Below are 23,638 nucleotides of genomic sequence, written 5' to 3'. Positions count from 1 at the left end.
TAGCTTTAAGATCCAGTTCTCTCATGCTCAACTCATGAGCCAAAAGCAATTTCTTCTCTTCTAAGGCACGGCCATTTTTGCTCTCCTCCGCCGCCATTTCTACTTCCAATTGCTTCATTTTCATTTTCAAGACTTCCAAGTCATATTCTATTCTCTCACTCTCTGATTCTCTTGTAACTCTTCTGGGGTGAGGCCCCTGCTGGAATGGTTGCTGCCAGCTCCTGAGCCTACCATGCCCACTGGCAGGTCTGTGCCATGAAAACCATTTTCTGCACTAACATCATTTCCCTCTTGTGCCTCCCAATGGGCCTTCAAGATTTTCTGCATCTCCTCCTTTCTGTAGGTGCTCTTTATGGGGCACCCAAACTCAAGGCAGAATTTCTTAAGATGTTTTGGTTGGTAGGAGTACAAATCCTCAACGGAAAACTCCAACTCTACTTCTGCCCCCTCACTGAGTGCTTGAAGAGTTACTCAAAAATAGAATCAAAAATCAAAAAACAGTAGTATGCGGTGGCGTAGTGGTCTGCACTCACTAGTGATGTACACCAATTACTGTGGGTCAAGTACAAATACAAGTTCAAATCCCACCGCCTGACCACCAAGGTTAGAACTGGGGGTCTCCAGTTGGCAGAGGTAGGTACCACTGTCCAAATAGGGACCCTTGCTTCTAGTCAGGGTAAGGAGATAACCCTCTGAGATAACCCCTGCTCACCCTCTAGGTAGCTTGGCATGAGCAGTCTAGGCTAACCAGAGGCAATGCGTAAAGTATTTGTACAAACACTCACAGTAACACAGTGAAAACACCACAAACTGACTCCACAACAGTTTAGAAAAATAAAGGTATTTAATCTAAACTACACAAGACCAAAACGACAAAAGTCCAACATACACAGTTCAAGAATATGGTTTCAAAAGAGTTCTTAAGGTTGCGTTAAAATTCTTTAGGTTGCGGTAGAATAATCCACAGATGCGTGAAAAGTTCACAGTTGCGTCACGTTTACTCACAGTACCTTTTAGTTGCAACAAAGTTCCAAAAGCAGAAGCTGGTGCGGTGGAAAACAAGCGATGCGTTGCTCCTGAGACCCTGGGGAGGCGATGCGACAACCCCGCTGCAGCAGCGGGCGCGTTGCGATGAATCCGGTCTGTATGGGGAGGAAGGCCACTTGTATGGATTCCGATGCGTAGGTTCCGTAGGAGGTTTGTTCTCGCAAAGGCACGATGCGACGATTTCGTATGGGCTGCGACGATCTCCGGGGCGACGATGCGCGGTCCAGCGGTGATCCTCTCTCTCGCAGCTCCTCGATGCGATGATTCTGCGACGATGCTCGCAGTGACGTGATGCGGTCCGCAAGCAAGCGGACAGGCTCTACGATGATACTCGCAGCGATGTTCGATTTTCCCGCACCGGTCTGGTGCGTCCCGCAAACAAAGGATGCAACGGCTCTGGCAGCGGCGTCAGGCGCTGCGACGATCTCGACCTTTGTAGCGGCGGGAAACCTCTCGCACTGTCGGGGATGCGCTCCGCAAGCAAGCGATGCGACACTTTTCAATTGCAAAAGTCTCTCAAGCTTAGTTTTAAGCTTCCCAGCACAGGTACAACTTCCAGAGGCCCCACAACCGGATCAAGCACTAGAGTGAGAGAGAGAGGACAGAACTCTCTCAGCAGAGTTTAGGGAAGCTGGGGGTGAAGTCCTTTTGTTCCTGGGACTTCAGAACAGGGAGCCAGCTCTTTCCAGGCCCTTGGAGATACAGCACACTAGCAAAGTCCTTCTCCTCTCCTTGGCAGCAAAGCAACAGCAGGTCAGTCCAGCAGAGCAACAGCAGGACAGTCTTCCTTCTTCAGAGTCAGCTGTCTCCTTGGCAGAGGTTCCTTCTTGATTCCAGGATGATCTAATTTTCTGTTGTCAGGGGTCCTGTACTTATACCCCTAAAGTCTTTGTTCTCTCTGTGCATGTGGGCCCTGAGCCCGGTCTGAACCAGTTCTGGGTGTTTCCTGAGTACTTTGTTTTGCTGGCTTCTTCTTTCCTTTCAGAGTGAGGGGCAGGGTCGTCAGCCGCCCAGCAGGAGGTGGAGCCAGCATTGTGGAAGGCAGGCACAGCCCTATTCAGGCCCAGGTGCTAACTCCTCCCACCACTCCAGTTGCAAATGCAGTCATTCAGCCTAGGGCAGACTCAGCCAGCCTCCTGGGGAATCCCCAGCCCCTGTCACTCTCAAACCAGACAGTCAATACACAAACAGGCCCAGGCACACAGAAGGGTCAGACAAGAGAACAACAACTTTCTAAAAGTGCTGTTCTCAAACACAGCATTTAAAAACAACCTTTCCTAAAAGATGTGTTATTAAATTCTGAGTTCAGGGATACTAGATACTTATGTCCTATCTTGTTCCTATGGGAGGAAATGCTGTTAACCACTGTAGCCAGCATCCCCCATGTTAATCTATGGAGCAAGATAGCCTTACAATAGTAAAAAACGAAAATGGCTGCCATTCACTACCAGGGCATGTCACCTGCACTAGTACATGCTCTACCTTTTACATACACTGCACCCTGCCCAGGGGGTACCTTGGGCCTTCCATAGGGGTGACTGATGCGCACAAAAAGGGAAGGGTTAGGCATGGTCAGTGGGGACACTGACCAGGAGGACATGGCAGTTCTAAACTGCACACAGGCACTGCAGTGTCAGGCCTGAGACATCATTTTAGGGCTACTCCTGTGGGTGGCACAATCAGTGCTGCAGGCCCACTAGTAGCATTTGTCATCACCAGCCCTGGCACACCCAGTGCACTTTAATAGGGACTTCATGGTGATACAAATATGCCAAACATGTATTTCCAATCAGAATAGCAATTTACATAGGGAGCACTTACACTCTGGCACTGATCAGCAGTGGCAGAGTGTCCAAAGCATCTAAACCAGCAAAAACGAAATCCAACACAGCATCAAAAATACAGGAGGTAGAGGCAAAAAGATAGGGGAAACCATGCCAAAGATGCCAGGTCTAACAGAGTAAATCCATGATTATTCCCTTAACAGATATTACAACACCACACTGGAATGGCAAAGTGACCCAGTCAAATACCTGGGAATTTGTTATCACAAAGACCCAGCAATTGTTATACATGCGAATTATGGCCCTGCCATCAGTAAAATAGAAGACAAAAGATTAATCCAGCTGCCACTATCCCTATTAGACAGAATAGCCCTAGTAAAAATGGTCATACTTCCCAAGTTCCTATATCTTTTCAATAACATACCCATTACCCCATCCAAATCTGTGTTCCAAAGAATAATAACTTGCGTGACCTGACTTATCTGGGCTGGAAAGCAAGCACGCATTGAATTGTGCGCATTAACATTGCCTTACTCTAAAGGGGGATTTAAGGTGCCAGATTTTTTACTCTACTATTTATGTGCGCAAGCGCAATACGCCCACTATTGGTATTATCCAGTGCGATACCTCCCTCATATGGCAGTAGAGGATGGAGATGCTCACCCAATCTCACTTCAACATATCTTACCACATCCCCGCACACATGTATTGAGGCATGAAATAAACACCATTCGCACGACAAATCCGGCCTGGCAGAGAATGGGGAAATTGGCGCACAAACTGCCACTTTACGCACCGGCACTGCCTCTGCCACAACATCCAGCCCTGTCAGTAACTCAGGAAAAAGTGAGCATGTCATTACTACAACAGGTAGGAATAGATGTGATAGGATACTTATACAATGACGGAGTTTTTATAGAACCGGATGATATTAACCACATTAGCAATCAAACCCTCCTATTTAAATTCGCTTATCATAGATTGAGAAGAGCAATCAAAGATCTCTATCCGACTTTCCCTGCAGAACCGGAAACACTTCAAGCTCCACTAATGACTATACCTACACCGCACAATATACACTTAGTGTCCAAACTATATGGGCTTTTACAAACTGATATAGCGGGCACTACAAACAGAGCGCGGGAGAGATGGTTAGCTGTACTGGAGCCGCCCCTTATTGAAGAAGACTGGGCCATTTGCTGTGCGCTAACAGACATGCTTACCCCGAATGGTAACCTACGAATTATACATTATAAATATCTTCACCAAACATACCATATACCGGTTAAATTAAGGAAACGTGGGCTACGCTCAGATGCATGCTGCAGGAGATGTAAAGCCGATGACGCCGATTTTATACATTTAGCGTGGCACTGTCCACGGATTATAGAATATTGGGACAAGCTAACCGTTATATTGAATGCAGTTCTGGGAACTAAGCTAGATTGTACAATCCGAGTATGTTTACTTGGACTTGTGACTAATTTAGGAGCCTGCAAGCGTAGATTCTGTATCATAGCTCTGTTATTGGCGAAAAGACAGATATCTATGTATTGGAATGGCAAGAAATACCCCACATGTAAAAAAGGGTTACATGATATGATATATTGTAGACAGTCAACAAACAAGTTGCCAATACTGAATGTTCTTTTTAACAGCAAATGCACATCGGTGCGCAGACTTGAATCAAAGGCTCCCGGGTGGATCTTTATCCAAAATATTTTTATTTTATTTGCATAATAGCAAACACATCTATTCTTTCATTTAAATGTCAGTCTTACTTTGAGAAAGACACGAAAGAGACATTAATAAAACATTACAAACAACAATTGATTAAACATGCCTATTAACAATACATTCAAAAACAACATTTAGACAAAGACTGGGATAACATAACAAATAACATAAAACAACTCGACGTTCATAAAATGGACAGAGATTTACACAGTGTCAATATTACATCATCAAACCGTTTGTATGTTTTTAAAAAACACCATGTTTCTGCAAGGAACAAATCAACTGAATTTTACTAATTTTGTATAAGCAGAAACCAGAACATGAATGTATAGCCACACTTGTATTGATATAGACTGGTCGACGCGTTTCGAGCCTCACAGAACTGGTTTTACTGAGTGAGAGACACTATCTGAACAAAGACTTCAAAGGGAAAACGAGTATAAGTATTAGAAGTAAAACCCCCGAACTTTATATTACTTCTGGACTAAGAGTTACCCCTGCGAAGAAGAAGAGCTGAGGGGCTGTGAGTTGGAGTCTGTCCTTTTGCTGTGTGTTGCTTTGCTGAGATGTGTGCTTGCCTCCTGTTCTCAGGAACACAAAGACTTCACATACAGTTTTCTTGAACACCACCATTGGAAGTGCTGACCTACCTGGGGGAGGCCTATTCCTATGCTCCAGAAAGGTGTGAGGAACTGAAGAAATCTACAAAATCGATGCTCTGCTCTTCTTGCGTCTGACTTGTCCAATGTAGCACTGCTGTGGGGAACAAATTCCTGATGCTCAGCCCTGTGCGGCCGAAGAAATAGATGCAACGTCTCAAACTCAGCACCTTTTTCCACCACAAAATCAAGAGCATCTACGACAACTTCGATGAAGACAACCAACACACTAAATCCTCACCAACCACCCCCGACACCCTGAAGGCAACGATTGACAACTGGGCAGCCCTCACCACCGAAAAAACTCTGAAGACGATGAAGTCCATCCACTTCAGGGCCCCCAGGGACCCCTGCCTCCACCACATTTTTAACAGAGCCGCTGACACCATCGCACCCATGCTCTGCCACACCATCAACTGCTCCCTGGCAACCGCCTCGTTCCCCATGACTGGAAACACGCCAAGATCAACCCCCTCCTGAAGAAAACCTCAGCGGACCCCACTGACCTCAAAAACTACAGACCCATCTCCCTGCTCCCGTTCCCAGCGTAAGTCATCCTGAAAGCCATCAACAGCCAACTAACTACATTCATCGAAGAGCACATTATCCTCGACTCCTCCCAATCCGGCATGCCCTGGTCACCAGCAGACTCAACTACGGCAACGCACTCTACGCCGGAATAAACAAAAACCTCACCCGCAAGCTACAGAACATCCAAAACACCACTGCAAGACTGGTCCTCAACCTGCCAAGACACTGCCACATCTCCCAGCACCTGCGCACACTCCACTGGCTCCCCATCGAAGCTAGAGTCACCTTTAAGATGCTAATCCACGCTCACAAGGCCCATCACGTCACCAGACCAGCATACCTGAACAGCCGACTCACATTCCACGCACCCCAAAGGACCCTACGATCAGCTCACTCTACTAAGCCGTGGTCCTCCGTGCCAGAAAGATCAGATCGGGAGGCCGCTCCTTCTCCTTCCTCACGGCCAGAGCCTGGAACGACCTTCCGCTCCACCTCAGACAGACAACATCGCTCCCCATCTTTGCAAGAAACTTCAACACCTGGTCCTTAGACAGAACTCCTCCTTGATGGGTTAAAACCTGCGACCCTCCCCCCCCCCAGCGCCTTGAGACCCTCACGGGTGAGTAGTCGCACTTAACAAACACCTAATTGATTGATTGATTGATTGAACGCCTGCCCACAGCCCAAGAAACCGCCGCACCCCAACTCCAATGCAGGCCCCAACTCCAATGCAGTCCCTGCTGTGCTGCTAAAATAATTGACTCATCACCGATCAGCAACTATGGAAATCAACGCACCGCCTGTAGCATTTGGATTTTCTCAAGCATCGCACCCACAGAATAGCCTGGATAGTCAACGCATCACTACCCTCTACAGTCCAGATTTGACGCATCACTTCTCCTGCGTGCAGCAGAACTGTTGCATGCTGTGGAGTCTGTAAAGTGATTCACAACACACTTAGGAGATAATCGAGTAGATCCCAACATTTGTAAAAGTTGTGCACTTGCATTTGTATGATTTACATCTAGTTATTATGTCCATCTTTTTTCCCTAGCATGGAGTGTTTGGAGGGCCACACCTACTACTCTCTGGGGAATTTAGGAGGACTGCCTACAGAGGTGTGGCGCCGCGGCCAGGGCGACTGACGCTGGAATCTGGGGATCAGGGTTCGATCCCCTGCTCCGGCGGCAGGTTAGCCCAGCACCATGTGACTCTGGGCAATAGCTTGCTTAATCTTCCCGACGGCCCCCAGCGCCTAGAGACCCTTACGGGTGAAAGTGCGCTTTACAAATGTGGATTATTATTATTATTATTATTATTCTGCACTTCAAGTAGAACTGCTTGAATTCAAACGCTTTGCGTCTGCCCGCTTGATTACTTAAAAGGAATATTTTAACAATGAGAAGGTTGCCATTAAAGAACATGGTACGAAAAGAGACTGCTCATATTGTTTGTTTGGGAGTGAAAAAAAACAGAAAATTAGGTTTAGCTGATTTAATTTTTAGGAAAACAAGTAAATCATCCTTTTACATTTTTTTGTTGAAACAGAACATTATTAATTGAATTCTCTTAGGAAGCGAGTGCCAGAGACTTTCTTGCACACACTGCTTGTGGTTGCACCAAATGTATGATCTTGACATGGATTCATGTAAAAAACACTGTCTGAGTAGGAGAAAGAGCAAAGGATGCATCCAATACTCACTGCTATCACAGGAATGAATGGTCCAACGCCAAGAATGCAGAAGAGGTCTCATCACAAGCAGCGCCAGTAGGATGCTAAAACTAACCTTCATTTTGACACGATAAACAAAGATTGAGCTTTAATGATAGCTCAGTGGATTGAGAGCCTGCAGCAGAGCTCTGCGGGTACCTGCCACAAATACAAATACAGGGAAGCCCTAATATTAACTTAATCAACTCTGAGGAATGAAAAGATGCTGTCATCTTTGGATAACTTCCACCATTGAAACGGTGTTCCATTTTCTTACCATGAGCTCGCTCTTCACACACCTCTATCCCCTACACCCTTTCTGTAGACCTTCCTCCATTTAAAATTCTCTTTTGGGCTTTTTTCTAAAAAATATCTGCCTGGAATTCCAAACGTATTTTAGTAATTTGGGATTTTAAACATATTTCTTCCTTGCACCATTCTGACAAAGAAATCTAGTTAGTCTGAACGGTTTCCAAACAACTGAGTCAGCGGAGTTTTGGAAAATAACTAAATACCGTACTTTTCCGTCATCATTGGACTATCTGTGGGAATGTTACTATTTTAGTCCCTCCTACCGACAAGTCGTGAAACATAATTCATTGGTAGATACCAAATCGTCAGTTTTGTCTTAGATTTGTAACACATTTCTAGGAAATGCAGACAAAGGAGGAGTCAATTAAAATGCGATGAATGCCTAAGCTTCGTCGTTTGGCTTTTCTGGCTGTTCGAGCTATTAAAACACTGGGATGTTGAAAATTCCACTGAAGACAATGTTGCACGACAGTGCTATATTCTATGTAGATTTGTGTTAATACGCGCGTGGGATGCTGCTGCTTAGTTTCTCATAGCAGTTACTTTGATGTCTTAGCAGCCAGAGATGGTTAATCATGGTGCTCCTATAACACAGTGCTGCAGGATGACTTTTGGCCTCCAAGGGTAGGTGTGCAGGGGATCAGAAAAGCTGGAGTTCATTTGACAAGGAGGGATGGTCAGTCCATGACTAGGCTTCCCATCGCTGCTGCCTGCACCCCTTCTCATTTGGAATTCATGATACTAAAGGAGCAAGGAGAGGATAGGGGCTGCCAGGTAACACTATGCTGAGTGGAACTGCTGAGAAGAAGAGCGGCTACTAAGGCAAAATCCCCAGCAGCCCCTGCACTTCACCCCCTTTCTTCCAATCCACTATGCTCTGCCGCCAGGTAGCACAAAGCGACCACTGCTGCTGTGTTTCTGCTTTAGTGCAGGTGAACCTGGCTGCTCCCACCAGGTATGGTAGGCCCCAACCTGGTCTCTGACATACTCGGTGAGTCCTGAACCACAGCCTGGCTGTTCATGTTTTGCCGTCTTGGTATGCAGCAGGACTGGTCAGAAAGGACTAACTGCGACCCACCGTCTTCACAAGGATGGCCATTATCTTTGCGAAGATTCTGTGGTCCGCACTGGGCAGCGAGACTGGTCCCCAGTTCTTGAGGTCTTCTCTTTCTCTCTTCTTTCAGTTTTTAAAAAAGTGTTATAATGCTGTCCCATTGGAACTGCAGCATACTACCCTTTTGAGCCATTTCCCAGTAGACCTCTTGCAGGTCTGGTCTGATTAGGCTGCATTAGGAAGTCATCTCTTCAGTAGGTCTTGGCTCACTGGGAGGCCATCCATGTTAGGTACAGGTCATCCAGTGTTAAGGATGTATTGAGGCCCTGTATCCCCTATGTCTGGGATACTCCCAGGAAACTGCATCTCTTGTCTCTCTCAGACGACTTTGTTGAGTAGAGTTCATCATAAAAGTTGACATCGGCTCTCATGATTTGCTCCTTCCCTCTGAGTCCTGAAACTCCACTAATGTGGTGTGGGCCGAGTGAAGTTTCTCAAAAAACAACAATTTACATTTCTCATCCGTCTCAAGGTTCTCGATCGTGGTTCTGAAATTGTCCTTCACCCATTCCCACTATATTTCAGTACGGTGAATAGCTTCTTCATTCTACTCCACTCTACATACACAACTCTTAGGTCTGCCCTCACTCTTTATTTCTCAGCAGCATACAGTTCATCTTCCAGGAACATGGGCTAGGAAGAACTTCCCTGTGAAATCGCCCTCAAAAAGGATTGCTCTGTGGATGTTATGTTATGGAGAACTTATAGAGCGCACATATACCAATAGGTCTCTTGCACTAAGGTAGTGGCGGCAGCGAATAGCAACAAAGTTATCCATAGACTTGTTTAAACAGCCAGGTGTTTTATGAGTTTCCTAAATCCCATATAATTGGCTGTTAGGGGGATGAGAGTTCCAGATGTGGGGAGCAATTGCTGAAATCCTAACCCCTAACCTAATCGATTTTGAGCTAATTGGAACTGCTGTTTAGGCCAATAGAGAGTCCCAGATAAAGCGTGTTAGCGTTATCCATCCTGGACATCACTAAGGCAATGATTGTTTGGATGCCAGATTCCACCATGAAGTATCTTCTAATTGTCCATATTCTCCGGAGTTGGAGAAAGCATTAGGAAGTCACTGCTCTTATCTGATGTTTCAAGGAAAGATCCTCGTCACAAGGATCCCAAGACTTTTCACAGCGTTCTTGGGCGAATGGGGAGATCCCATCTCAGAGGGCCAGAAAGAGGGATTCCATTGTTGAAGCTTGCTCTTTGTGACAACACTTTCCATTTTGTCGGAGTTTAACTTCAACTGGTGACTATTCATTCGGTCCCGAATATATTGCATAGAATTTCGAAGGAATTCATTCATTTACATGGTTTTGCCAATGGTGAAATTAGCTGCATATCGTCGGCATAGTTGTATATTTTGAACTTCCGCTCATGAAGGGAATGAAACAGTGGGCGGATATAAAGATTAAGCACATAAGGGGATTGGGAGGGTCCTAGGGGTATTTCACAATTTAATTGGCACTTGACTGAGTATAAAGGGAAGAGATGGACTGATTGAAACTGGTCTTTAATAAGAAAAAGGACATCCAGTTGAGGGCAGGAACCTGAAATGGCATGATCGACTGTGTCAAAGGACGCTGAATGGTCTAATAGGGCTAGTGCCTGTGTGGTACAGTTATCCACCTCTTTCCTCATGTGGTCCATTACAGAGAAAATAACTGTCTCTGTGGAGTGGGTAGAGCGAAAGCCAGCCTGATGGGGGTCAAGAAAGACACCTCCAAAAAGGAGCACAAATGTTGAGCAACATGGGTCTCTAATAGTTTTGCTAGATAAGGAAGTAGTGAGCTCGGTCTATAGTTTTTCAATATCACAGGGTCATCCCCAGGTTTTTTTAGGACAGGGAGCACAGCAGCCTCCTTAAAGGAATCAGGGAACTTGCCCTTGCTAAGGGATAGATTGAGAAGAGAAATAGCAATGTCAGGAAGACAGAAAAAATTGTTTCTTGTACACGCCAGAGACAAATATTATTCGGGGAACCAGATTTGACTTTGGCTATCAACTCAGTAAGGCGCTCTTTAAAAATAACAGGAAAGGAAGGCGGCAAGTGTCATGGGTGGACACCCGGGAGCCACAAACAAACTTTAATCCAAGAAGGTTAACTAAAAGTCAATCCGTGGATGCATGGAGCAATAGAGGAGACTCCGTGAGTAGTTACTTGAAATCACCCTCATACTCTCAATGATGCCCTGTAGGGAGGCCTCAACTACTACCTCTGCCAGAAGAATGGGCATTGCATCCATCCCTGCAGAGTCTGCTCTAGTGTGGCAATCTGCCTCAATCGCCTTCCATCGGAATGGTCAAGGAGTTCACAAGCTGCACTTTGAGGACCTGGAGCATCTCAAGTCTGTATTTAATCTCTGAGGGGCATACACACTGATGAGCGCCAATGACTCTCCTGACCACGAGCTGTCCACAACCAGAACTCTGCTGTTTACTCTGTAGCCCTCTCAGATACAAAAGGCTTCCCCCTGATCAGAATGGTGACTCTTGAGGACTTACAGTTGTTACTGCACAACCACTGACCTCACTGACCTTCAAATTGGCTGTACGATTGGGGGTATGAAATCCCACATTCCTGCAGAAAGCAGATATTTTGGTTCCGGGCTCTGAGGAACCATAGCATGCCAACATATCTGAACTAGTCCTTTACCCTCCTAAAATGTTAACAAGGATACAACACTTACTTTAACATTAGCTGTCAATGTTTGGGTTCTAGTTACTCGAGAAGAGAGGGTGATACTTTACCAGGTGGCAAGGGCCACCTGCAGGTCCGCTTTTCCATCTTCTTCCTATCCTTCTGTATTCTCAATGAGGATTTCTATTCGGGCCTCTCATACAACTGCCAACATAAACATCCTCTTCCTTCCAGTCTGCTGTAATTAGGAGATAATACATTACCAGGACCTGAGCGTTACCAGGGCCTCAGCCTAATTTGGGCATGAGCATAATTTGGGCATGTGCATCCCCAGGGGATAAGCATCACAAAGGATGAGCGTCATTTGGGCTGAAGCATCATTTGGGCATAAGCCTCACCAGGGGGTAAGCATCATTTGGGCATGAGCATCCCCAGGGCATGAGCACCCCCAGGGGATAAGCATCACAAAGGATGAGCGTCATTTGGGCTGAAGCATCATTTGGGCATAAGCCTCACCAGGGGGTAAGCATCATTTGACATGAGCATCCCCAGGGGATGAGCGTCACCAGGGGATAAGAATCGTCTGCACTATCAGTGTCCACTCTGCAGACTCAGGAGCCTCCAGAAAGGTAGGGGACATTTAATTATCATATGTGCAATTGTTGTGTGTTGTTTCTAGGTATTGCGATTAGCCTGGTACACGTCTGGGATAGTTTTGGGAGCGGCTAACAGGCACCAATTGGGAAAGTAGTTTATAGTTTGATGTGAGAAACCTCTGGCACGTTTACAGCAAGCCTCAGGAAATGTCAAAAATCCCACTCAGACATTTGGAACAGGGAATGCTATCCGACAAAAACAGGAGCTGTAGAACCCAAACCCTTCATTTTTAGCTTTTATTTGACTAACTGAACATAAGATGTACAACTTTAAAATTCAGAATGGCCAATTCAGATTTTTATCCATATGAAGTCGATTTTGTATTATTGTATTGCATTGCATGATATGAACTACACTTTTTATAACGCTTCACAGCAAAAAGAAAATACAGTAGTAAGGGATGCATATATTTGAAACTGAATATAAACATTTCCTTCGAAAATACACATGTATGTATAGAGAACAGCAACCTGACGGATGACAGAAAGAATCACATTCAGAGCAACGATGCACGGCATTCGTGTTTTTAACAGATTTTCAGGTAGTACAGTTCCTCAAATAGTGTTCAAGGGTTAAAGTTTTACGGACGAACGCAGACACGTACAACGTCATACGCAGAAACGTATAGCGTCATACGCAACGTCGTGCACAAGCATTCTATTCATGTATACCTGTAGCACCATGGGGACCAAAAGCACATGGTATCGCCCATTCAGCTCAGTATTTCTTGTTACCCCTTAAGTGCCATTCTCAAACAAGAGTATATATGTAGAGTTAATTCAGTCAGGGCAGAGGAGACACAGCATATACCGCTCGCATCTTCGAGCAATATTCACTTCGTACATCGAGCTGCACTTCGCGACTGAGTCTTGATAAACAGCTTTCCCGCCCGTTTGCAAAGTAATACAATCTGTACCGTTTAATTCATCTATAGATCTCTTCTCAATCTTCATGCATTACTACAATGCTCATTTAATGGCACCCGGTTATATACAGTCAGAAGTGACACTGTGTTCAGGAACAGGGTTTCAATTTTACTGCTTAACGCATTATAGAATTACTATTGCGTGGGATCATGTCAAAGCATTTATAAACGTAGCCTCTGATTCATCTGCGTTAATTTACTACACTGCTCATAAAATGATACCAGAGTATATACAATCAGCAGTGACACCGTATTCAGCAACTGAGGTTCACTCTAACAGCACAGTGCATTGTATAACTACTATGCCTGGGCTCACGTCAGCTTAATTAACTGTGCTAGAGGTCTCGATGACAGTGGGATGTGAAATCAGCACGGGAGTACGGTCTGCCAGACAACACTGAGTGATCTGATAATATTAAACACAGCGGCGGCTCTTCTGCTAAGGCGGCGTAGCGTCGCCCCACTACTCTAACAGCAGTGTAAAGGAAAAATAAAATGATAATAACAGAACATTATAATCCTGGAGCTGGCAGCCAGGTTAGGGCTGGACGGGGATTGGCTTGCGTGACGTGACGTCAGTGGGACAAGGAGTGATTGCTGCACAATACCTGCAGATGACAGTTTAGCATGTTCTCCACCGGCTGTACTGCACAGCTTGGCTGGAGAACATGCACAGCCTCCCACTCCCGCCTGAGCGCGGAACCACGTCACTCAGACCAATCACTACACTGATGTCATGCTGGTGACAGCAGTGTTGTGATTTGCTAGGGGAGCTTGGGTGCTGCAGAGAGGCAGGAGAACATAGGAGAGGTGGCGGCTGGTGACCAGCGACCAGCAGGTAAGTCTTTATATGTATTTATTTATTTTTTCTACCTTCCTCCGCGACCGTTACCTATCAGCCTCCACAGATTAACCCCTTCCATGCTCATGATGGAACGGTTCCGTCATGAGCGTCGGTTGAGCTGTGCTCATGATGGAACCGTTCCGTCATGAGCCCATAGGCTCATTAGAACCTTCAGTACAGCGCGAAAATTCGCGCCGCGCTGAAGGGGTTAAACATTTGATCAGCATATTACTTGCGCTTGCCTGTATCAAGCAATGCTGCCATCCTTCATCGAACCAAGGGGTATCACTTTGATTAAACCCATAATCTGGTCAAATATGAACAAAAATGCATGTACACAACCGCAGATAGTCAGCCCCATTGGACATCTGAGATTTTCACTGTAAGCTCTGTTTGGCTGTGATAGAATCAGTCACATTTTGAGTGTTCCTGTTGCACCACTGTATATTTATGATTCAATGTAGCACTCTGTAATGACCCCAAAGTGACCCTTTGCAATTTCTCAGAGAACCGAGTAAATAAATGTTTGCACAAAGCCATACCTCCAGTTTCTGGGTCATGATAGTTTGGGTCCAAGCCACGATCGAGCATCTTGGTGACTTTATCCACTGCCCGATGTTGAATGTAATCAAATAATTTTCTCAGGTTGCCCTGCAAAAGAAGCCACACCTTGAATGAGAACTGCCATGGACGGCCACTAGCAAGAAAATGCAAACTTTTAAAGCACACTCAATATTAAACTTTAGAACAGTGCTGATCTTATCATGAAGGAATTCTCTAAAAAATGTATGAACCAGTTACCAAGTTAGCTAGTGGATATCCAAAACATGTAAACATTCTTCATAGTAGCCTCTGACAATCAGTCTAAAGTGTTTGAAAGAATATAGAAAATTGTCCTTTTCCCAGGTAACCATTGAATCAGGCACACCCTGGGGCCACATTTGTGGAACCATTAAACTGGGACTGTCTATCTTGATCGTAGCTAGATCATGGAGGTGGCCATGCAAGCCGTTTCCTCAGAGCTTGCATGATACATTTGCCCTAATTGCAGCAGTTTAACGATTTTATATGTAGCCCCTACTGAAGGGCAGACCAGCTTCTACCCGCTGCTCAAAGCGCGCTCACATCTGCTCTTACTATCTGAATCGCCCAGGCTGAATGGGACCTTGTAAGGCTGCATGTACATAGTACTAACTCCATGACTGGTCAAATGACCACACAGCATACCAGCAGGTTGTGCCCAATGCCCAACTGCAATTCTGCGGAACAAAAGGGGATGGTGATGGACGGAGCATCTGAACCAATCAAACACTCACACCCAGTCAACAGATCTGGGTTTAATCCATTACCGTTCTTTAGCCCACTCTGCCACCCCAGTACAGACATGGCCATATGCAAATCAGTCTGGCCCTGTGCCTCATGGGAACCGTCCAGCCCGAACTGCCAAGCCATGCCTTCCCTGGACCGGAATAAAGCTTCCTACTGCAATTCTGGCCATGTTGTTAGACAGTAATATAGCAAGTTAGTTATTGTTACGTCTACATACGAATTTACCCATCTTTTTATGCTACCCATTCTCCCCTTCTATGACTCCTTTCAATTACGGCTGTAGATTCTTACACTCAAACACTGATGCCAGGGGCCTTCGTCAACGTCTCCATGGACCTCTGTCGAGCCGCACTCATTAGTGGAGTGTTTCATAAAATAGCCCTAACAAAAGCCTCAGATAGGATTCAACCTTTCACCGAATTCCTTTGGAATAATCAAATTTTGCCCCTGAGAAGGAATCTCTCCTGTTTTTGGATCTGACTCTACTGGTGTGAGTACTGTAACATACTAGTGTGAGTACTGTAACCTACTATTGTGAGTACTGTAACTGTCTTGCCGTTGATGGCTGTTACACAACTGCACCACGTATAATAATGCGGTCTGGCCTTAATTTACACTACAGATTAAGAACAACATCTCCTTGGGTACCTGATGAGGCAATGACACTTCATCTCTCTGGTGGGGGGGCTTCCGCCTTCTTCATGTGTGCAGCTACCACTGAACAGTGGTCCGTTTACAGGCCTGGAGGGAGTCATGTCCAGGGAGAGAGGCATGGCTGGGTGGTCACAATCAAGAAATGCATGGCGGCAATTTCCACTTGCCTGTCCAAATAAGTAAAAGGTTCACAGTGTGTATTCGAGAACAAAAGAAAATCAGAAGTGAAGGCCAAAAAAATGGCTTAATAAGTTTAAATTGGTTTTCAACGTGGGTTTGGGGTGGCTTGGTATGAAGATGGGGCTGTCTCCAACTATAACTTACTAGCACTACCTCAGGGTTTCTCACGTTATGCGGCTTCAGTTCCTGGGGGGCTTGTGGTTTGGGTCAATTGATGGAACCTCACTTGTTGCCTGGAGTTATTGTACAAAGTCTGGATATTCCACAATGCAAAGAACTAGTCTCATATTGTAACATTATAATGTATGTTAAAAGCAGTATCCTCACTTTAAGGGACACAGTTTGTGCTAAAATAAGTTTCTAGAAAAAAATAGTGTGGGCAATGCACAGCGTTGTTGAAAAGGAACAGTTTTTTTTTAAATATTTACAATAGATTCTTTATTTTAGAGGTGCTCCTACTGGTGGCGTAACCGTCCGTTTGCGCCAAATATATGAATCTCAATAGTGTGTGCACACAGAATGTGTGCACATCCCAGTGTGTGGGCACTCCCTCTGGTTCATCAAATATGAATAGACTCCTCTTGATTTTCAAACTTATTTTAATTGTATTTCGTATTGCCTTTCATGAATGTAGATTCATTTCATCATATTCATTTGGCTTTTCCATGATTTAAATCAAATCAATGTCGCTCCAATGCATTTCGGGCCAGGTGCCCTTTCTCAAGGAGCTCTGAAAACAAGAACGATCATCATTTGCATTATAGAACATCATAATATGACGAATCATATGTTCAATTCAGTTATAATCATAAACAACATGCTTCAAGTGGTGGTGAATACATAAATACACATGTGGTATATGGGATTAATACCGAAAAAACGGGAGGAGGGAGGTTGCGAGGTGAAGGTCTTTTGAAAGGGAACACCCCGAGTGAGGAGAAGCGGTTTGTGGGCATGCTAAATAGCAAGAAACGATAACAAGCGATAAAAAACGCTCACGTGTTTTCGCAGCGTTCATTGAAGCTGAAAAAACAAAAGTGGTATGTCAAAACATGAGATATTCGGGAAATGCGGGTCGCATTTAAACGAAAATATTCAAAGGAATCTTAAGCGGGCTTACCGAAAAGTGGTTCGAGGTAGGGACTGTAAAGGTCTCCGTGTGTGTTGCTAGGCACGACTAGCGACACTGGTGTATGTGTTTGTAGCGTGTGGACGATATATAGACATAGTAGAAGGGCTCGTATACACCGCATTAGAATGGCAATAAACGAAGGACTGATGATCGGAAAATCGAAAAACAGGGTCGGCCATCTTGGAGAGGGGGCATTGGTGACCTAACTGTGATGAGGAAAGGGTGAAATCACCGTGATGAAAAGAAGAGTGAAAAATGTTACATGAAACGGAATAGTACCATGGTATAGATCAAGTTTAAACAGAAAACATAAACAACATTGTAGTGAATTCACACAGGAGATATGTGTCCTTGAGTACCACATTGGTATTTATAAAAAGCAGCTTAGTTCAATACGGTCATTGAGACCGAATGGTTTGCAAGATTGCAGACGATAAATCCAGGCTGTTTCTTTTTGTAAAAGGAACTTATTATTGTCTCTTCCTTCTCTTTTTTCAATGGTTTCTAGCACCATGAATTTTAGCTGTGCCACGTTGTGGTTGTGTTCCATAAAGTGCATAGCCACGCTGGATTTTGCCTGTTTGGTTCTGATGTTTGATTTGTGTTCATTCAACCGAACTTTGATTTTTCTCTCTGTTTTTCCTACGTACATTTTTCCACAGGGGCATTTGAGTAGGTAGATTAGGTTAGATGAATCACATGTTGCATTGGCTTTTACTTTGATTTCTGTACCCTTCATTGGATGATTGATTTTGTTGCCTGTAATGATGTTGTTGCAACTGTTGCAGTTGAAGCACGGTCTAGTGCCTTTGTAGATGATTTGTTGAGGTGTTTCTCTCGATAAAATCTCTTTTATGTTATTGGCTCTAGTGTATGCAAAGATTGGAGGATTCTTAAACAGATCTTTAAAATCCGGTTCGGATGCGAAAATTCTCCAGTGTCCAAGTATGATTTTTTTGTACCTTCCTCTGAATGTGGAGTATCTGGATACTACCACCATCCTGTTTTCTTCACATTTTGTTGACTTTTTTAGTGCCTTTTCACGTTGGATTAGAGAGACTTTTCTCATGGCCTCATTTGTTATTTCGGGTGGATAACCTCTCTCAATAAATCTCAGGTTCATTTCATTTATTCGTTTAGTGCAGACTTCTGAGTTAGAAACTATGCATTTAACTCGCAACATTTGACTGAAGGGTAGATGGCGTTTGAGTGAATTCTGGTGGAAGCTTGAAAAATGTAACGTGTTATTACAATCTGTTGGTTTCCTATAAAGGTCCGTTTCTAGGCCTGTGTTGGACCTAGTAATGGACACATCCAAAAAGTTGATGTTGTATTCATTCAAATTCCATGTCATTTGGATTCGGTGGTCTTTGGTGTTGAGAATGTTCAACTCATTTTCTAACTCGTTTTTTGTACCTTTCCAAATGAAAAACAGATCATCGATGTACCGGACGTACATCAGCAAGTTGTTGGTCCATTCAGAGTTGTCGTAGATATGGGTTTGTTCAAAATCAGCCATATATATATTAGCGTATGCTGGCGCAGCGCAATTGCCCATGGACATGCCAGATAACTGTTGAAACCATTTGCCATTGTGGGTGAAGTAGCTGTGGTATAGTGTAAAAATCATAAGTTCCATGAGTAGGACTTGCATAGGTTCAGCAATATCACTGTTCAACAAGGTTTTTTCGATGGCATCAATTCCTCCACCATGTGGAATGGATGTGTATAAACTGTTCACATCAGCTGTGCAGAATATAAGGTTGTCATTTTCATTGATTTCAATTTCAGAAAGCTTTAGCAAAAATTCAGTCGTATCCTTAACGTAACTTTTGAGTTGTTTGACAAAAGGTTGGAGATAACGGTCAAGGAATTTTCCTACAGGTTCATGGAGTGACCCCTTAGTTGATACGATCGGCCTCATCGGAGGATCCATTAGACATTTATGTATCTTGGGTAGTAAGGTTATTGTTGGGCTTCTTGGAAATTCAACCAATAGAAACTTTTTGGTGCGTTCATCGATTGTTTCTAATTCGTGTGCTTTGATGACAATTGATGTTAGTGTAGATTTAAATTGGCTGGTTGGGTTAGATTCTAGTGGTGTATAAGTTTCTGATTCCCAGATGTGTTCATTCATTTTGGCTTCATACATGCTGGAATTGATTACGACGAGAGCGCCGCCTTTATCAGCTTTTATGCATTTGATTGTCTTATTGTCGGCGATCTTTCTTAATGTATCATTATCTTTTTGTGTTAAGTTCATTGTTTTTATTTTTTTCTTGAAGTTGATCTTTTCCAAGTCCTGTTTCACTAATGTCTCGAAGGTGTCAATACTCTTATGACTGACAGGTGGTATATACGAGCTCGGTGGGCGTAGGCCGCACAATTGATCTGGTTTTTTGTCGGCGATCGGTGGAAGCACATTTTCAAAAAAATGGCGTAACCTTAATTTCCTTGTTAACTTGAATGTACTAGTCTCCAATTCAAGTTGGTTTGTAGAGGTTGTTGGGATGAATGATGTTCCTTTTTGTAGAAGGTTAGTCTCATATTCAGATAATTTGATATCAGAAATGTTGATAACTAGCGATTTGTTTTCTTTTTGTCCTTCTTGGAACTTCTTGTATTCGGTACTTCTGTTTCTTTTTCTCTTACTCCGCCTGGGTCGTCGGTTTCTCGTGGGCCTTTCTCTAAAAAAGGACCCGAAGTGGTCGCATTCTCATCCGATTGAGTTCTTGCGTGGTCTTGATTCCTATTCACATCGGAAGTTGTTTTTCTCGGTGGTCGGTTGGATGCATCACTCCCTTTCCTGTTCCCTTTCAAAATACCTTCACCTCGCAACCTCCCTCCTCCCGTTTTTTCGGTATTAATCCCATATACCACATGTGTATTTATGTATTCACCACCACTTGAAGCATGTTGTTTATGATTATAACTGAATTGAACATATGATTCGTCATATTATGATGTTCTATAATGCAAATTATGATCGTTCTTGTTTTCAGAGCTCCTTGAGAAAGGGCACCTGGCCCGAAATGCATTGGAGCGACATTGATTTGATTTAAATCATGGAAAAGCCAAATGAATATGATGAAATGAATCTACATTCATGAAAGGCAATACGAAATACAATTAAAATAAGTTTGAAAATCAAGAGGAGTCTATTCATATTTGATAAACCAGAGGGAGTGCCCACACACTGGGATGTGCACACATTCTGTGTGCACACACTATTGAGACTAAAATAAGTTTCCCCATTTGAAAATGTAAATGCACCAATTGTAGTGTGCGGTTCCTAGCAGGCCTCCATCCCACCATTTGCTGCCAATCACAGGGGGTCGCAAACAGCAGTGGCCTGTCCGGGTAAGAGCAGTAGGGCAGTGATGCCGGGGGGGTCCCATTAGGACAAAGGTAGGATCACAAAGAACATTCGGATAACCTGGTGGTGTGCAATTGAACATCTCTTTCCAGTGTTAATTCCTCAGTTCTCCTGAATTTATATGAAAGCATCGTCAACGCAAGAGCGGAGTGGTCAACCTTGCAGTCAACATAATAAATAAATAAATAAATAAGCCATAAATAGGAGAAAGGGGATTTAAATCGACCTCTGATTCTTAAGATTTATTCAGGCAAACCTCAAGTGTGTTGAATGAAATATTAATTCAGAGGCAAAGTGTCCCTGAAAACGGAAGCCTTTCAAACAATGCTCCTGCAGTCACAGCTCATTGAGCCAAAACACACAAAACATCAGGTGCTTTTTCACGCACCATGGTTCTTGGAAAGTTTCTTTTTTGCATGGATACTCCAGAGAAGCACAAAAACAAGTTTTTAGTAACAGCCCAGATATCGGCGCCAAGAGGCAGGCCTGGAATGCGCTCAGCGCTACAACGGGTGAAGCAACTGTATAATATGAGAGAATGGAGAAAGTAGAATTAGATGCATAAAGAAATGGGCACTTCAATTAAGCATATCCATGCTTGGAGAGCAGGTAATGTCTCTGCACTGCCCTTAGTGCTCGCAAGCTGCTGTCCTTTCATGGCTCTTTCAACTCCTTGTCTCAGGCATCATTGAGCAAAAGTCAGGAGCAGTTAGTACACTTAGCTAAAAATGTAGTGCATTCTGAAGTAGAGGTTGTTTGGGTGCAAAGCCCCTGCTCTTGTCCCCACCACCCAGATGGCGTGTGCAAAGCCATGACGGACAGCAGCAAACAGTTTATGTTTATGAGTTTTGTATAGCGCGTAGCTGCCCAAGGGCTTCCCAGCGTTGCGGAGCAGGGGATAGCGGTAAACATTGAATCATTCCAGAAATAACTGTCTTCAGTTTTTTCCTAAAGCTAGGTTCGCTATTGAGAAGCCTTAGTTCTTCAGGCATGGAGTTCCAGAGTTTTGGTACCAAGTGCGAGAATGATCTTCCTTCCCATCTGGACCGCCTTATCCTGGTGATTTTGCGATCTGAATAGGATCTTAGAGCTCTTTCTGGTGTTTACGGTGTGAAAAATGTCCAGACAGGATACGGCCCTTTGCCATTCAAGGCCCTGTGTGCTTTGCATAGTGTTTTAAATTTGGCCATGACCTGTACCAGCAGCCAGTGGAGTAGTCTCAAGCCCTCTTTCGCTGATTCATACCTGGGTATGTTTTGGAGTATCATGGTTGCTGTGTTTTATACCACCTGCAGCCTGTTCAACACATATTTAGTTGACCCCAGGCGCAAGACCAACAGGGACTGTTTCACTATTCTCCGGGTCTCCTCTTATATGAGGCCTAGAATTTTACAGAGCGTCCTCAGTATTCCAAAACTGATGGCAGCCAGTTTCCTGGTTTGTGTTTCCATGGTGAGGTCATGGTCTATCTACATTCCTAAATTATTTATGGAATTTGTATGGACTGATGGACAGCCCAATCCTTTTGGCCAATCAATAGTGACACGTGGTGGTAGATTATTACCTAGGGACATAAGTTCCGTTTTGTCACCATTTAGTTTTCGTCTACAGCTTGTCATCTAACTCACTACCTTTTCCAAGCAGGGAGCCACTAGGTTCTGTTTCCAGTTGGGGCCCTCTGTCACAGAGACTACCATTTGAGTGTTGTCAGCATTAGATATGATTGACAACCCAAATTCCTGGACAATCTCGACCAGACGTTGCATATATAGACTGAACAGAGTAGGACTGAGGACGGAACCCTGTGACACTCCGCATGTAGCCTCTAAGGTGTCTGAGTAGTATTCACATTCTGTGGTAGTATTCACATTCTGTGGTCTGAAACGTTCTGGCCTTCAGAAATGACAGTATCCATCTTAGAGCGCTGTCTTGTATATCTGTTGTCTCTAATCTAAGAATAAGTGTTTTGTGTTCCACCGTTTCAAAGGCTGCACTTAGATCAAGCAGCATCTTTAGATGGGCCAGAACCACAACAGACGTGCATAGTTTCTGTTTGTTGATTTTTGTGATGATTTTTGTGCCCACCTCAGCTATAATTTTGTGGCAGGTAGAACAAATTATTTTTATATTGTGATCATCCATAGCACGTGGGCGCCCATTCCTGGTATAATGTTGGCTGAATAATATTGGCCCATGCACAGTGGTAGTAAGTCTTGGCATATTGTCAGAAGCCAGGAAATAATGTTGCTCATCTCTAATAGAATGATAGGTATGTCATACTGGTGATAATGTTGATATATTGGTCGTAGCTCATGTATGTGGACCATTAAACTGATATGGCATAATGTGGTAATTCATAGAATGATGGGGCCAACCGTGATAGAAGGCTGACCATAGGATAATAATACTATTTCTTGGCATATTTTGGGCATTCATAACATAATGGTGCCCTCTAAGTGCCTAGGTAGTCACATTAATGTCATAATTTTTGTGTAATTAGAAATGCTGCATCCTATTGCTGAGCGAGGAGATACTTTGGCACAGCATCAGTGAGGCAACCGCCCAGGCCACCTGCTGGATTCTGAAGGAAGTTGCTGCTGCAGCTGTGAATCCCTGAGGAGAGCCTTCATAATTTGCAGCCATGAGAAGAGAACCAAGGCCACAAACGAAGGTCGCAGGATGTCCCCAGAAAAAAACATAGAGATAGCTCAGAGTTAGCAATTGAGAGGACCAAAGAATTGGTACCATGAGTGGCCAGGGAATCGTCCGGAACTCTCATGCATACTTGAGTCTATTTCCTAAGCTGTAACACAGGCACGATCCCACGAGGAGGAAATCTTAATGGGGTACAGCTGCTTGCTCTGAACTGTAGGGGTACTGTGCGGTCAGAACCCAGGGGTAGCCATGGAGGAAGGGGTCAAGGCCAGGGTCAGAGTTGTGACCTGAGATTTCAGCAGCTTTGGTGGACCTTTTGGTCTGAGAAAAAGACCCAATCTCCTCAG

General features: G+C 44.2%; 1 protein-coding gene across 2 annotated transcripts in view; it reads right to left on the bottom strand.

The window, feature by feature from the left end:
- The window catches only part of SHANK2 (SH3 and multiple ankyrin repeat domains 2), a 3,078,421-nt gene that overhangs the window by 1,849,009 nt on the left and 1,205,774 nt on the right, over positions 1 to 23,638 (bottom strand). For both annotated transcript variants that reach the window (XM_078684305.1, XM_078684307.1), the window contains one exon: positions 14,508 to 14,616. In XM_078684305.1, coding sequence (XP_078540431.1) covers positions 14,508 to 14,616 — 109 coding nt within the window. The remainder of the gene's footprint in view (positions 1 to 14,507; positions 14,617 to 23,638) is intronic.

Source organism: Lissotriton helveticus, chromosome 3_2 (genome assembly GCF_964261635.1).
Source record: "Lissotriton helveticus chromosome 3_2, aLisHel1.1, whole genome shotgun sequence".
In the NCBI taxonomy this organism is placed as follows: Eukaryota; Metazoa; Chordata; class Amphibia; order Caudata; family Salamandridae; genus Lissotriton; species Lissotriton helveticus.
Note: the sequence above shows the minus strand (reverse complement) of the source record. Positions and strands in the feature narration are given on the sequence as shown.